This window comes from Xiphophorus couchianus, chromosome 12 (genome assembly GCF_001444195.1).
Source record: "Xiphophorus couchianus chromosome 12, X_couchianus-1.0, whole genome shotgun sequence".
In the NCBI taxonomy this organism is placed as follows: Eukaryota; Metazoa; Chordata; class Actinopteri; order Cyprinodontiformes; family Poeciliidae; genus Xiphophorus; species Xiphophorus couchianus.
The window spans coordinates 7,614,243-7,628,665 of record NC_040239.1 but is presented as its reverse complement, the minus strand read 5'-3'; the positions used below and the strand labels follow the sequence as shown (position 1 = coordinate 7,628,665).

Genomic DNA, 14,423 nt, shown 5'->3' with positions numbered 1-14,423 from the left:
TGTATTTGTGGTTTCAAACCGAGGAAATCCGCTTATAAAAATCTGAATTAAATTTTTTATATGTTTTTGGTGTCATTTATTAGATCAGAGCTGATTATATTTTCACCTTTTTCCTTTTCTCCAGTGAAGTTAATCCATCTGTTTGTGCTAACGGGTAATTCGCTGATACTTTGATGTTTGGAGTCATCCGAGCGGAGTGCTTTAGAATTCCCACCGCCTGTAAACGCATCATTCAGTATGGTGGGAGAGGCAGCTTTGTTGACTCAGTTGGAGCTCGGGATAGCTGGAGCAGGCACTGACAAAGTAGCTAGCAAAGTGTCATAGTTCGAGCTGCCTAGTCTGAAATATTTTAGTTATGTAGTCATATGTACGAGCTTGAGAAGATGTTTGTCGGCAAACAAATTCGTGCGACCGGGACAATTTATAAACACGCACAATGTTAGTTAGCGTTAGCTTACATGAGAAGATTGACGAGATAAACGAAGTTCCCCTGTAGGAGTGAGATGGCTAAAGCTAGGCTGACCAGAGGTAGCTTCAGCCAGCTATAGTCAGCTGGCAAGCCGTGCGAAACATGGAATCGTTAATATCTCCGCAAGGATTCATACCGTAAATAAATCGGCGATTTTATTCAGTGAGCGACAGCAGAAAGCAGCGGTATCTCGGCGCTGCTTGTGGAGATCTCTGGTCCAGGCTTCGGCGCTGGCCGTGGAAGTTAGCAGACAGCTACTAGCTATCCACCACCAGGGTAAGTGTACACTAACTCATTAATATTGCCTTGGCAGCCCTTTTGGGGGGTGTTTATTCTTGAAGGTGTGTAACGCTGAACCTTACGAGTCAGCTGCAGTTAATTAGAATATTTAATTAATGTAAAGTTCTCCAGTAACATTTATCGGTGGTTGAATGGGGCTGCAAGCGCCAAGTTGGGAGTCAGTTGAAGCAACAGTTAACTGCAAAGATCACGGCCTTCATACGTTTTAAAGCAAGTTTTTACTGAATTAATGCTCTGCTGTGTTTAATTTTGTTATTGTATTGCATCTTAAAGTCTGACATATCAACAGATAGCCTTTAGAAAATACTGAAGTGTTGAACAGGTCTATAGCCTGCTGCTTTGAAGTATTTTAGAGATAAAATGCTTGGCTTCTAGCAAAGGTTTAGGATGGAGAAGAAATATTAATGTGCAATTCTATCAGTTACTGTAAAAAAAGTGTTAATGAATGTCTTGTCTTTATGTTTTGATTGAAATATAGAACAATGCAGAGAAATTTTATGTAAGCTGCATGATATCATTGGAGCTGTTGTTATGGGAAAATATTTCCTATTTGGATGTCACACATATCAGAACTGTGACCCTGAACTTTTACTAACCAAAACACGGAATGAAAATACTGGTTCAAAAATCGTTTTTGTGTATATTTTGAATAGTACTTATTTTAAAAGTAACCTATAGTAGAAATAACATTAGAATTAAACCATTCAGTCAGAAATGACATCAGATTTATTCAAACTAGCTGTCCTTCCTAGAGTTTTTGCTTGTTTGTTTTATAAGATTTTTCATTCACATTCAAGGACATATGTAATATTATATACCTTGTCCTTTTAGTTAACCTCTAGTAGAAAAACTGAGTTTACTAGGTTCAATAATGATGCATTAGTTACCATATTTTTGTGCTTTTTTGGAAAATGCAGTTACACACAGCGAGTCTTAAGACTGGTGATGTGCACGTAATTCAGACATGCTTTTTACTTTTAATGGACTCGTTTTCTTTTTTTAGATTTTCTGCACTCTTGTTTAAAAAGAAACGTAAGATTTTTCTATAACAGTATTTTGGTTGATGAGGATCAAAATGTGAAACAGAACTCAAGATTATCTCAATTCCTATCTATCTATCTATCTATCTATCTATCTATCTATCTATCTATCTATCTATCTATCCTCCTTGTTTTGTGCCTTGTGACTCATATTTACAGTAAGAAGAATGTTTCTTTATGAACTGCATATAGGAACAATAACTCCTGGAGGAAGTGGGGGAGGGTACAATATTTAAAGTATTGAAAAATGGGGTTAGGATAAAATAGTGATTCTTCCTGAAGAAAAGTTCAAATCCGGGCGGGTACTGAGTTATAAAGACTTTGGCTGTTGATGGAAAACATCAAAACAGTGATTAATTTTTTATCTCAGTTTTATATTATTAGAAGTACCATTTAATCACCCAGCAGATTTGAGTCAAGGTCAGATGTTAGTCAGTAAGTGCATGCCAATCTCCAGTTTTAATCTCTGCAGTGGGAGGATTATTTTTCTTACAGAGGTTAATTACAAACGAGAATTAATTATTATATGTTTAATTTCTTAAAATAAGATATATATTCTGAATTTCACAAAATGATGAAATGGTTGGATAAAAATCTCCACGGTCCACTTAGAAAAGAAACTCATGACTGCGTTTCATAACTGTCACTCATGGAATTAGATTTACAGATTTTATAACCCTTTTTTAGACAATGTCTCCTCTGTGCTTTATGCAACATTTTCCAGCTGTGCAACATTTTATACCATGCACCCTCGTCATGATATTAAATTTAGATGTAGGCCAAGTGGAAACTATCAGCCCCAACCCATTTTATTTGCTATCACTGTTTAGGTGGATGTTGCTGATGGCTTCCCCGCCAGCTATGGACACTGTGACGGACTCACGGCCCACGGTGCACCAGAACGGGACCGCCCATCGTGAATCTTCAGACACACGACCAGCTTCTCCTGTTCTGAGGCTTCATTTCTACCACAGCAGCCAGGGAGCAGCCGACAGCGGCACTCTCAGCTACCCACCCGGGGACTACGTGGCTGAGGAGTTGTGTATAGATGCAGCCAAGGCGTGCTGTGAGTACTCCAAACTGTGTAGGCCCGCATAAAGCACTCCATTTATGAAAATCTTTATATAACTTTCACTACATGGAATTCATTTTTTTTGCTCAGATTTTGTTTTTAATTTAAATATAAGCTAAATAGGCTAAGTTTTTATCTTTTTTTGTGGACGCGTGATCAGATAGTATAAATGTGCCGCTACTTCTGTACTGTGAGGCAGTTGGGGGACAGAGACTAGATTTACCTGCCTGCCATGTGTTTAAGGGTAAACCAAAACACATCTGACATTTAGATAATCTTTACTGACCTTTTTTTCACCTGTATTGGTACTTAAAACAGTTTTCTTCTGCAGGTCTTGAGGCATATTCCTGTTAATTGCCTCATTAAAGATTGCGCTACTACAGACATTGAAGTCTGATTATTTAATGTTACATCATGAAGCTTACATTTAATTATTTTGGTTTCTGTTTTGTTTTTTTTACACTGTAGGTATATCACCCCTGTACTACAACCTTTTTAGCCTTTATCGAGAGAGAGACAACTTGTGGTTTTCTCCCAATCACGTCTTTCGGCTTGATGACTCGGCCTCTGAAGATCTGTTTTTCAGAATACGGTAGCACACTTTAGTTCATTTTAGATTGTCCTTATGATAATTATTTTCATATTTACTGAAAATCATTGTGAAATTTTTTTTTTCTTGCTCACCTCAGGTACTACTTCCCTGGCTGGTACAGTAGTGGTGCATCGCGGGCATATCGATATGGGGTCAAAAAAGGGTCAGAAAGTCCCGTCCTTGATGATTATGTAATGACCTATCTCTTCTCTCAGGTAAATGTGAGCCTTTATTTTTAATCCATCCATCCATCCATCCATTTTCTGTTCACCCTTGTCCCTAATGGGGTCGGGAGGGTTGCTGGTGCCTATCTCCAGCTACGTTCCAGGCGAGAGGCGGGGTACACCCCGGACAGGTCGCCAGTCTGTCGCAGGGCAACACAGAGACATACAGGACAAACAACCATGCACACACACACTCACACCTAGGGAGAATTTAGAGAAACCAATTGACCTGACAGTCATGTTTTTGGACTGTGGGAGGAAGCCGGAGTACCCGGAGAGAACCCACGCATGCACAGGGAGAACATGCAAACTCCATGCAGAAAGACCCCGGCCGGGAATCGAACCCAGGACCTTCTTGCTGCAAGGCAACAGTGCTACCAACTGCGCCACTGTGCAGCCCTCTGTTGTCCTCTAATCTCTGGCTGTAGCTCATACTAAAGTTATTTTGATGCCTGCTGTTCATAAGGGCATCTTTTTTAACTGTGTACTTTGCAGCAGAGGGACTGCTTATATTTGGCATATCTGTCAAAATATTAACAGTGAGGCTCTTTGCCTAAAGTCATTTGTAGTTTTTGTCAAAGCATCAACACTGCAGATGAACTGAGATGAACTATTTGTTTGGTCCGCTTTGGTTCAGTAGGGGGCAGGTGAAATCCTGAACAAGAAAACACTGGTCTGCCTGAAAATGTGGGTCTGGAAAATGTGGGTGCATTTTGCTTACAGTGGGAAAGCTAACTTACAGTCCACTAAAACACAGAGAGGAAGTGTTGACTCCTTTTACATCTGATTTAGGGTGCATTCACCCCATCCCTGTTTAGTTCGCATCAATCAAACTCTAGTTTGTTTATCTAGAAAGTCTGGTTTGTTTTGGGAGATCAGAATATTCCATCAGACTCTGATCCGCCTACAAACCTAGATCTCGGCTTGAATAATGTGAACTGTGGTGCGGTTTGAATGCGTATGTTGGATGCAAGCAAAGCAGAGAGTGTTCCAAAAGCGGACTGGAACGCAGGGAATTCTGGGTAAATACAATCCTAGATTGGTGTAGTTTGGGTCAAGTCATCAGTAACCCAAGCTGACCGATACTTGGACTTATGGAGTTTGTGGAGTTGTGTTTTAAGATAGAAAATCTATCTTAGAGTTTCTGAACAGGAAATGAAATTTGTTTGATTCTTGTTTATCTATGTTGGTTTCTCCTCATCTCTCTGGGTCTAACACAACTATAATGTGTAAAACAAAACAAGAAATGTCCACATTTCAATAAAAAAAAGTACAGAGGTTATAAAGGATACTAACGTTGACTTTCTGAACTGGATTATGGATTATGTGGATTTAAGTCTGGAAAGCCAACATGTTAGAAGATGAGCACTTCAGGGTTAGGGTGTTTATTTTGACACATTGTGTGTTTGCGCCTATAGAGCAAATAAATGTGGTTTCAAATGTTTTTCCTTTCCTAAGCTTTTTTTAAAAGTCATTGTTACATACCAGGATCCTGATTGAATTAACTTAAATTGGAATGTTATAAGAACAAATTACAATCTAATTGGGTTGACGCAATAGATGATTTATAAATAGACTACAACATAATTGTGGTTAAGCTTTCATGCTGAAGTTTGAACTTAAGACATCAGTTGCAAAAAGAACTTTTTAAAATAAATTAAAAACCAGCTTTTTTTAAACACAAAAAACCACTATTGCACATTATGTGCATATACTGTATGTCTTAATCAGTTAGTTATTATCTGTGCGTTATTAGTTTACATCCTCAAAGTCTGAAATTAAGAGCAATGCAGGTGTGAAAATCGAGACAGATGACAAATCCATTAGCTTTTAGTTCTGGTCTGTTTAGTGTTCACATTGGCCCATTAAAGCCAAAACAAGAGTTGCAAATGTTACGTCACATAGACTGATAGGAAGCTCATTCATTGGTTAGTCGTGGTTAGCAGCCATCCTACAGCGTCATGTGGGCCTGCAGGGGGAAAACGAAAACAAAGTTTGTTCCAGTGACTGCAAGCACGTCACCATATACCTCCTTCAGACTGTTTTTTATTCTCTGCAGAGGTCAAAAAGGTCTTAAAGGCAGTTTATTCAGGACCTGTTATAAATTTATATGAATAAATAAGAGGTTGAGTAAGAAAATAACATGGTGGTAGGACCGATTAGATATTTTTATTTATCTGAATTCATTAGGCTTAACATAGCTTCAGTCAACAGTGACAGTAATAAGAGTATCAGCTCACATGGAAGTGAAATGTGACAAACCTCTAATGCAGCTGTGGTTTTATTCCAAGATATAGAGTTTATTATATTTTCTTTGGGTATGAATAAGTATTGGGGAATAAAATCTAAGAAGATTATTGCTACCATAGTGTTTTCCTTTCTGTAGCACACAGTTTTGGATTTTCAGTTGCACCTGTACAGGTTCAGGCCACCTGTCTTCTCTAAATGTAAAAATCCACATTCCTTGATTTTTTTTTTTTTAGCTATAAAATAACAAAGATCTTGTGGTAACTGAAGTTCAGTAATTGGTAGGGGTGCACCGATTTATCGGCCAGCCAACTGATTTATTGGCGCCAGTTTTCCTAATTTTGGGATATTGGTGATCGACTGGTACTTGTGTATGAAGCCGATTGTATCCACCTATTTTATTCACCTCAGCAGAGGCCTAAAAATCAGCTACTATCGTCTGATGCTCTGCTGTGAGAGAGTTTTGACTGATAAACCGACCCACCAGGTGCACATTTGCATTTAACAATAGTCAACCCTCCTGTTGCTAATTCAGTGACTTTCTTGCTATATTTATCGACATTTCAAACAAAAAAAAATTGGTATTGGACAGAATCGAAATTGGCAGATCAGGCTTTTTAAAGATTGGCAATCAGTGCACCCCTAGTAATTGGTAACGTGGAAATTAAAGTTCAAGTATATAGTATATCATGAAAAGTTTCAGGATTTGTTGTCACTCATTTCAGAAAGTGAGACTCGTATATAGAATCATCACACATAGTGAAATATTTCAAGCTTTTGTTTCTTGTCGCTTACAACAGTTAGATCCCAAACTTGAACATTTCAGAGAATTAGAATGTCACAAAGGATTAATTTATAGAAATATGTTTTAATATAAATTTCAGGCTCTGCGCTCTTTTTCTGAGCCTAATCCATCACATTGATGCAGAATTACTGCATGGAGCATGGAGGTGATACATCTGTGGTTCTGCTAAGATGTAATGACCTGGCTGTTATGATAGCAGCCTTCAGATTATCGGCATTGTTGGGTCTAGTGTTTCTCTTCTCCCTCCTGACTTTACCCCTGTGGGTTCTCTTTGGGGTTCAGGCCAAGCCAGTAACACCCAGGTCACTTTTGGGCTCTTTTTTTGGCAGTGTGGACATTTGCTAAGACATGCTGGAAAATGAAATCAGCTTCTCCGTTGTCAGCAGAATGAGGCATGAAGTTGACTGAACTCTCTCTAAAGTCTGTGGTTATTATCGTTGCTGTTGTACCTTTTCCTCTTTTTAACATGTATTCATGACTGTCGTTTGGACATTTGTCCAGTCAGCAGTCCTTACCATGACTGTTTCCTAACCCAGACTGAGAGATTCAGAAAACCGTTGATTTAATTGGCTGACTGGGTTGCATCACCATGAGTTTCTAATGTTTAACTTTTTTTTTTTTTTTTCAATATTCAAATTTTCTGAGACATTGAATTTTGAGTTTTCATTATCTGTAAGCTGTGATCATTAAAAATACAAGATAATATAGTATTGGAATATTTCACTCTGTGTGATGATTCTATAAAATATGTTTCATTTTCTGAAGTAAGTGACAAATAATGTAACTTTTTTTAGATTCTATATTTTTAAGTTTTTATTTATTCATCCTTTTTAAAAAATTAAATAAAATTAAAGACAAACCTCCATCCTCTTGTCAGCATTTTCCAATTAGCCTACTGATTTATTTTCATTTGCTTTATTGCAATTATTCATATTTCTATGTGCAATCCTAGAAATACCTTTCCATAATATATGAAATTTCAAAATTGAACTGTGACGCCCACACCAGATACCAACTTCTCACCAACCAACATTAATCAGGTTGGGTTGGGACAACTTTAAACAAAAATATTGCTAAGCTTTTTTTTTTTTACGAAACTAAACGACTGACTAAATGTCCCCCAAATTCATTAAGGAGTTTAGGTAGTTTGCTAATGAAAATGTCCAAATTAAGTCTTTTAACAGGCCCATTCACTCTAACGTGCATTAAGTAGAGGAAGTATTTAGCCGTGTTTCTCTCTCGTTACTGTGTGCAGTGGAGGAATGATTTTGTGAACGGCGTGGTGATGATTTCCGACTCCCATGAGTCACAGGAGGAGTGCCTTGGTATGGCTGTGCTTGACATGACCAGGACAGCTAAGGAGAGACAGATGTCCCCTCTGGACATCTATCACAATACAAGGTACTAAAAAAACAAAACTCTTGATGTTTTATTTTCTAATAGTAGCTCACCTTCTCTACTCAATGTACATTTTTGTTTGGTTACATTTAGAAATTAATTTAAGACAAATATTGATTCAAATATGTTGCATCTTTTCTAGTTACAAGTCCTTCCTACCAAAGGATATGAGAAATCAGATCCAGGATTGTAGTTTTTTAACTCGTAAGAGGATCCGCTTCCGCTTCAAGCGCTTCATCCAGCAGTTCAGTCAGTGTCGAACCACGGTGCGCGACCTGAAGCTAAAGTACCTCATCAGCATCGAGTCGCTGGAGAAAGCCTTCTACACGGAGACCTTTCAGGTCAGAGAACCAGCTAGCGGACAGCTCATCATCCTGGTGGCAGCGGACACGGGAATACAGTGGTGTCGAGAGAAATTTAAAGATTCTGATGAGGTTTGTACCACCTTTAGGTATCTTCCTCTAATCTAGAATGAACTGACACCAGGAACCTGAACTGACTTGGTCATAAGCATACAAACAGCTCACACTTCAACTTGTTTACATTTTGTCATGTTACAACCACAAACATCAAATTATATCCAGTGTATTTTTATGTCATGGTTCATGAAGTAAACCCAAAACGATGACATACCTGAAAAGATTTGCATCTGTAGTTGCTGGATGATGTGGTTCTACAAAGTATTTGCGTCACATAAAATGCAAACAAAATACATTGACAGTTTGTAACATGACAAGATCTGGAAAAGTTTATGGGTAATGAATAATTTTGCTTTAAAATATAAAACTTTACAATATAAAAATCATCACCAGCTTTGAAGCTGAAATAAACCTGGTAGGTGCTAGAGATGCACCAGTCCAATATTAATATCTGATATTGAAAACAATTCTAGCTCAGGTATTGGTGACAATGTGGCTGATTCCTAAGGACAGATCTATTCAGTACAGTCCTATACTTTGTACTCTGAGTGACGTCATGCTTTATTATTTATATTACACTATATTTACAATTCCTAATTGCACTTTCTGAACCATTTGAAAGAAAGTTTGTTTGTTTTTGTCAGTTTCAATGTTTTTATATTGGTTGTATACTCTAATTGCACTGACTGAACAAATTAAAGTTGTTTTTACATTTTCGACTAAGCTTTTGAAGCATTTTGTGTATTTAAGAGTTACCAAATACATTTGTAATTCTTTAAAACTATCTGTTTCAAAAAAAGAGCCGTTTTAAGTCAATTCAGTTCTGTTTTTCTGTATCAAATCGGCTGATTCAAAACCTAATCGGAAGGGAAAACGTGGATTGGTGTATCCCAAGTAGATAAATTACAATGAAAAATGTGTAAAGTTTTAAAAAAATTATATTTTCTACAATAGTTAGGTTTTTTTATATATTGTTTCTTTAGGAGTTGCAGACATTGTGCGACTTCCATGATGTCACTGACATCAGCATCAAACAGGCCTGCAAAGAAGGCGCCACAGAGAGCCGGTTGGTCACCATAAATAAGCAGGATGGGAAGAACCTGGTAACTTCTCAAAATAAACTTGTTTCTGTCTCCAGCAGAGAAATCTGAGGTTAGCTTGATGTTGACTGGAGGGTTTTTCTTTGTTGTTTTTAGGAGCTGGAGTTTCCGAGTCTGTTTGAAGCCATGTCATTCGCATCCCTTGTTGACGGCTACTATCGACTGACCACAGATGCACATCACTACCTTTGTAAGGAGGTGGCCCCTCCCAGGCTTGTTGAGGCCATATCTTGTCATTGCTACGGCCCCATTTCGTAAGTCAAACATTTCTGTGATTTACATAATATTTATCTGGAAGAAAAGAAGCAAAAATTCTCATTCACTGCTTGTTTTCAAAACTAAATCAAACAAAATCAAATCACTGGTTGTATTTTCTGTTAGTAACAACAGCTTGCTTTTAATTATTGATGATTTTTTTGCAGAATGGAATTTGCTGTCAGCCGGCTTCAGAAGTGTGGAGACAAGCGAGGGTTGTACATTTTGAGATGCAGCCCAAAAGACTTCAATAAGTATTTTCTAACTTTCCCAGTAGAGGTGAGTTTTTCACTTTCTACATCGGTGATGACTAAAAATTATAGAATGGAAATGTTCCTGAGGTTTGTTTTAGAGCTGTTTTCCCCTTGATGTGTATTTAGTCATGTTACCCTTGTACGTCTTGTCCCTCTGCTTGTTTTGCTCTCAGTATGTGGGAATTATGTTGTTAGTGATGCCAGAACAACCACTTGTTATGCAATGCATTAAAGAGCCGGGCAACAACAATAGGATTCATATCATAATTTCTCTTCAATAAGTGAAAAACATTTAGAAGTCTAGAGCAAAAGACTTTTTATTTTAGACTTTAAACAAATTGTGGACGCTTTAATCCCTGCATGAATCCCAATAACGGCTTTAGATTTTTAACATCAAAAAACATAAAACAAGCATTTTTATGAACTTCATGTTTTTTCTCCTTGTTAAACTGACGTGAACCTTAAAATGATGCTTAGTGTTGTGTTCCTGCAGTAAATCCGTGTGCTTTGTGTCTGCCAGTTGTTTGATACGGTGGATTACAAGCACTGTCAGATCACCAGGTCCGCTGCTGGCGAGTTTAACCTCAGTGGAACCAAGAGGAACTTCAGCTCACTGCAGGAGTTGCTCAGCTGCTACCAAAAAGAAACGGTTCGCTCGGACGGCATCGTGTTCCAGTTCAGCAAGTGCTGTCCTCCTCAGTCCAAAGGTAAGCCCAGTGCATTTATTTGAAGGAAACTTTGACGAAAATTTGGCCTATATGGTGAAAATATCATTGCAGGATTTCCATACAAATATACAGTAGCTCTTAGTAAAACAAAAAAAACTTGTAATAGAGCATTTCTGGTAAATGTCATTTTTAACCAGCTTTTATCACTTTCCATGTCAGTATTTTTAATTAAAAACCATTACAGAATACTATTTGTATGAAATAACAATGTGAAGCATCCAGGTTGTTGTGTTTAAACAAGCAGAGAGGAAACTGACAACTGTTAATTAGCTTTAAAATATTCCAATTGAAGCTCACTGAGCTTTCTTTATGTTTAAGTCTCTGGTTGTAAAAGCTAGCCATATTAATATTATGAAACAGATGTTCCTCCGATTGCTTCAGCCTGTTGAGTTTTAAAGTCCAACATATATTTAATACTTAGTTGTTGAAATACTTTGTCATTCTGCCTCTCTGTGAGATTCTGTGTTTAACGGCCAAATAAAACAATACCTGTGTTTTAATGCACAATCCAGTAAAGTTACTTTTATTTTTAAACTAAGACTAATTATACTAATACTGTAGTGCTGTCATGTTAATATTTAAAGCCAGTAACACTAGTTTATGTAGCTGGAGGAAAATGAGAAAAATGAAACTGATCTACCTAAGCAACAGCATTGCATACAATGTTCTCTATTGATAATCCTACGTATAATCTGCTTTGGCAGATTAACACATTCTAATCCTTCGCAATCTAATTACACGCCTCTACTTTGGGGATTTTTGAACAGAATGTGTGCAATTCATACAGAGGAAGCACAAAGAAATATGCTTTTCTGTGTTCTTAGGTTATGTGTTTTCAACCAGATGTTTCATTCATTCTTTTTATTTTGCATAACTTGCGCATAAACATAAAAGGATAATTCAAGTAGGATGATGAGGTTAGCATCTGAGACAAAACACCTACATGTAAGAACCTGTTTTTGCTATTACTGCTTTATTGATTATCAGATTTGCAAATAAAAAAATATTTTAAGGTAAATATTTTAGTTATGTCACTTAATACAGTATGAATGTTTTTGGGGTTTATTTTTGTTTTCCAGAGAATGGTTACAACAGATATGAAATGCTCTTCTAATGTCATAAGATAAACAGGGATCTGTGCACAAAGTTCATCTTGCAGCACAATCTCTGTCTGTGCTGTATCTTTTCTGTTGTCCAGTGCAAACCAATATTATTAGGGTTTTTTCCTTTTTATTTTAAATTTGATTATGGTGTTCTCTTCTGAGTACTTTTCTAAATAATATTCAAAAAGCCTAAAAACTTAAGTTTGATTTTGCTGATTGTCAGTAAGAACTAAGGGGATTGTGATTGTTGAAAGTTATGGATTCAGTCGTGTATCACAAGCAGTTTAAAGACTTCAGGTGTATTTATCAGGTAACTAAATACTGGTTGCATTATTATGCAATTATCATTCTAGTATTTGAAAATGATCTCAAGGAGCGCTGAAATAATTAATCAAGATGGATCGATTATTGAAATAATTGTCATCTAATTTAGTAATCACTTAATCGTTAACTGTAGTAGACTCAAAAAAATACCATTTGCTGAAAGAACAACATATTCAGAAAAGTAATTAAGCCAAAGCTGTACAAAAAATATATATGTACACATTTTGTGTTTAAGATAAGGAAAAAGAAACATTTACTTTTGTAAATGTCTACTTCCCAGCACTCCTCAAGTGACATAGTTTTAGATTCACTTGGTTCAAATTATTTTACCATCTAATTATTTATCAGTCAGTAGATCAGCCCTACACTGTATTGATGTTAAATCAAGCAGAAATGACTTGAGCTTTTAATATTTCTTTAGCTAGAGCTGCTACAAATGATCAGGCATTCACTAAAGGAATGTTATGCTATTGCATTGTAGACAATAAAATGTTTATTTCTTATGTTAAAAAAGGAATTAAATTATTAATATGCTTTTTTTTATGTTTTTCTAATTTTGCATAAAAAGGTTTCAATAAAATCTGCATAATGTGTCACCCTTATAGATAACTAATCATCAGAACTAAAAATAATCGTTAGTTGCAGTCAAACTATATAGTCAGACCTTTTCTATGCGTGAGCTGCAGTCTATGCTTCACTTTTATGAAGCCTGTGGAAATAGTGAGACGACTGCAGAAAGAAACACTGTGTTTAAATTATCTAACCAAGGCAACCTTAAACAAACTGATGTCGCCCCCTGCTGGTGGCATCTGTATTTATGCAATCACTATCTACACCAGCAGGCAATTACTGAGCTAATTTCCATCAACAAGGGGGGAAAAAAATTTTTTTAGCTATTATTTTTTAGTTTCATGTACTCTTCAGATCACTCCTGAACAGTTTTTCTGTTTAGGCAGAATAAAGTGACGCACAGGATATCCAGGATATATTCTTGTTGAATTCTCCAGCTTGCATGTTGTTGTGAACCGCACAGAGACACAGTTCAAGGGAAAATTACCAATAACCAGAAACTTTTAAAAGTGCCTTACTCCCTTTTTTCTTTCGAAATTTTACCAGAAGTGGTGAAAGGGATGAAGAAATAGTCTGTTGTTTCTCAGATTGCTGACTCATAACACCAACTCTAAAACCAAGACTAGAAAAAAAAACTCAATTTAAAAAAAAAAAGTTTCCCCCGTTTTTTATTCTTTTCTCCAAACAGAAAAGTCCTGCCTCCTCATCTGCAGGAGCAACAAAGGTTCAGAAGTGCCTCTGTCTCCGTCGCTACAACGACACAACGTCAGTCAGATGGTGTTTCACAAGATCAGGAAAGAAGACTTGGAGTTTGTAAGCTTACTGTGCATTTCTAACTTCTGTGGTGTCTGTAATTCCCCAATTGTCTCTTTGATTACATAAACTCTCTTAAAACCTGGAATTTGTGTTTGGTCACTAATTCCAGCTACAGAAGTCACTTTATTCAGTTTTTTTTTATTTGTGATTTTTGTCAGGTGGAGAGTCTTGGTCTTGGCACATTTACAAAGATCTTTAAAGGAGTTCGTAAGGAGCTTGGCGACTATGGGCAAATGCACGAAACTGAAGTTGTGATGAAAGTTCTGGACCAGGCCCACAGAAATTACGCCGAGGTTTGTAGTTTTACAGACATTTTCTGTGTTATAACTAAATGACCAACATAACAAAAATGTCTTTTTAAATTATTTTACAAATTAGGCCCACTCCTGCTTGCTTTTTATTCAAGTCACAGACAATCCAAACATTATTTTGCTGTCATGGTGCAGACCTTCTCAGTCAAGCATCTCTTTTTGTATGCTTCTTTCACAGAACTTTATGATTTGATTTCAATATCTTTAGGTATGGATAGGCAAAGCAGCATTGAAGAATATTTGTATTTTCAGACTTTATTCTCCATTCTCCACATTTTCTAAATTGGGGATCTCAGACTAAAAGGGTAGAGTTTTTTTGTTTTTCCTTCCTCCTCTATGCTTTCTTCCATCCTCGATTAATTTTTACCTTTCCTTTAGTATCCTGTCTTTTCTCTT

At 36.8% G+C, this 14,423-nt stretch overlaps 1 protein-coding gene across 1 annotated transcript in view; it reads left to right on the top strand.

The window, feature by feature from the left end:
* The first annotated feature begins 231 nt into the window (after positions 1 to 231).
* jak2b (Janus kinase 2b) overlaps positions 232 to 14,423 on the top strand; it is a 29,952-nt gene continuing 15,760 nt past the window's right edge. Inside the window, exons 1-12 of the mRNA XM_028033574.1 lie at positions 232 to 745; positions 2,640 to 2,875; positions 3,350 to 3,473; positions 3,571 to 3,688; positions 8,005 to 8,150; positions 8,290 to 8,581; positions 9,550 to 9,669; positions 9,763 to 9,920; positions 10,089 to 10,200; positions 10,696 to 10,882; positions 13,589 to 13,713; positions 13,875 to 14,009. Coding sequence (XP_027889375.1) covers positions 2,644 to 2,875; positions 3,350 to 3,473; positions 3,571 to 3,688; positions 8,005 to 8,150; positions 8,290 to 8,581; positions 9,550 to 9,669; positions 9,763 to 9,920; positions 10,089 to 10,200; positions 10,696 to 10,882; positions 13,589 to 13,713; positions 13,875 to 14,009 — 1,749 coding nt within the window. The 5' untranslated portion in view covers positions 232 to 745; positions 2,640 to 2,643. The remainder of the gene's footprint in view (positions 746 to 2,639; positions 2,876 to 3,349; positions 3,474 to 3,570; positions 3,689 to 8,004; positions 8,151 to 8,289; positions 8,582 to 9,549; positions 9,670 to 9,762; positions 9,921 to 10,088; positions 10,201 to 10,695; positions 10,883 to 13,588; positions 13,714 to 13,874; positions 14,010 to 14,423) is intronic.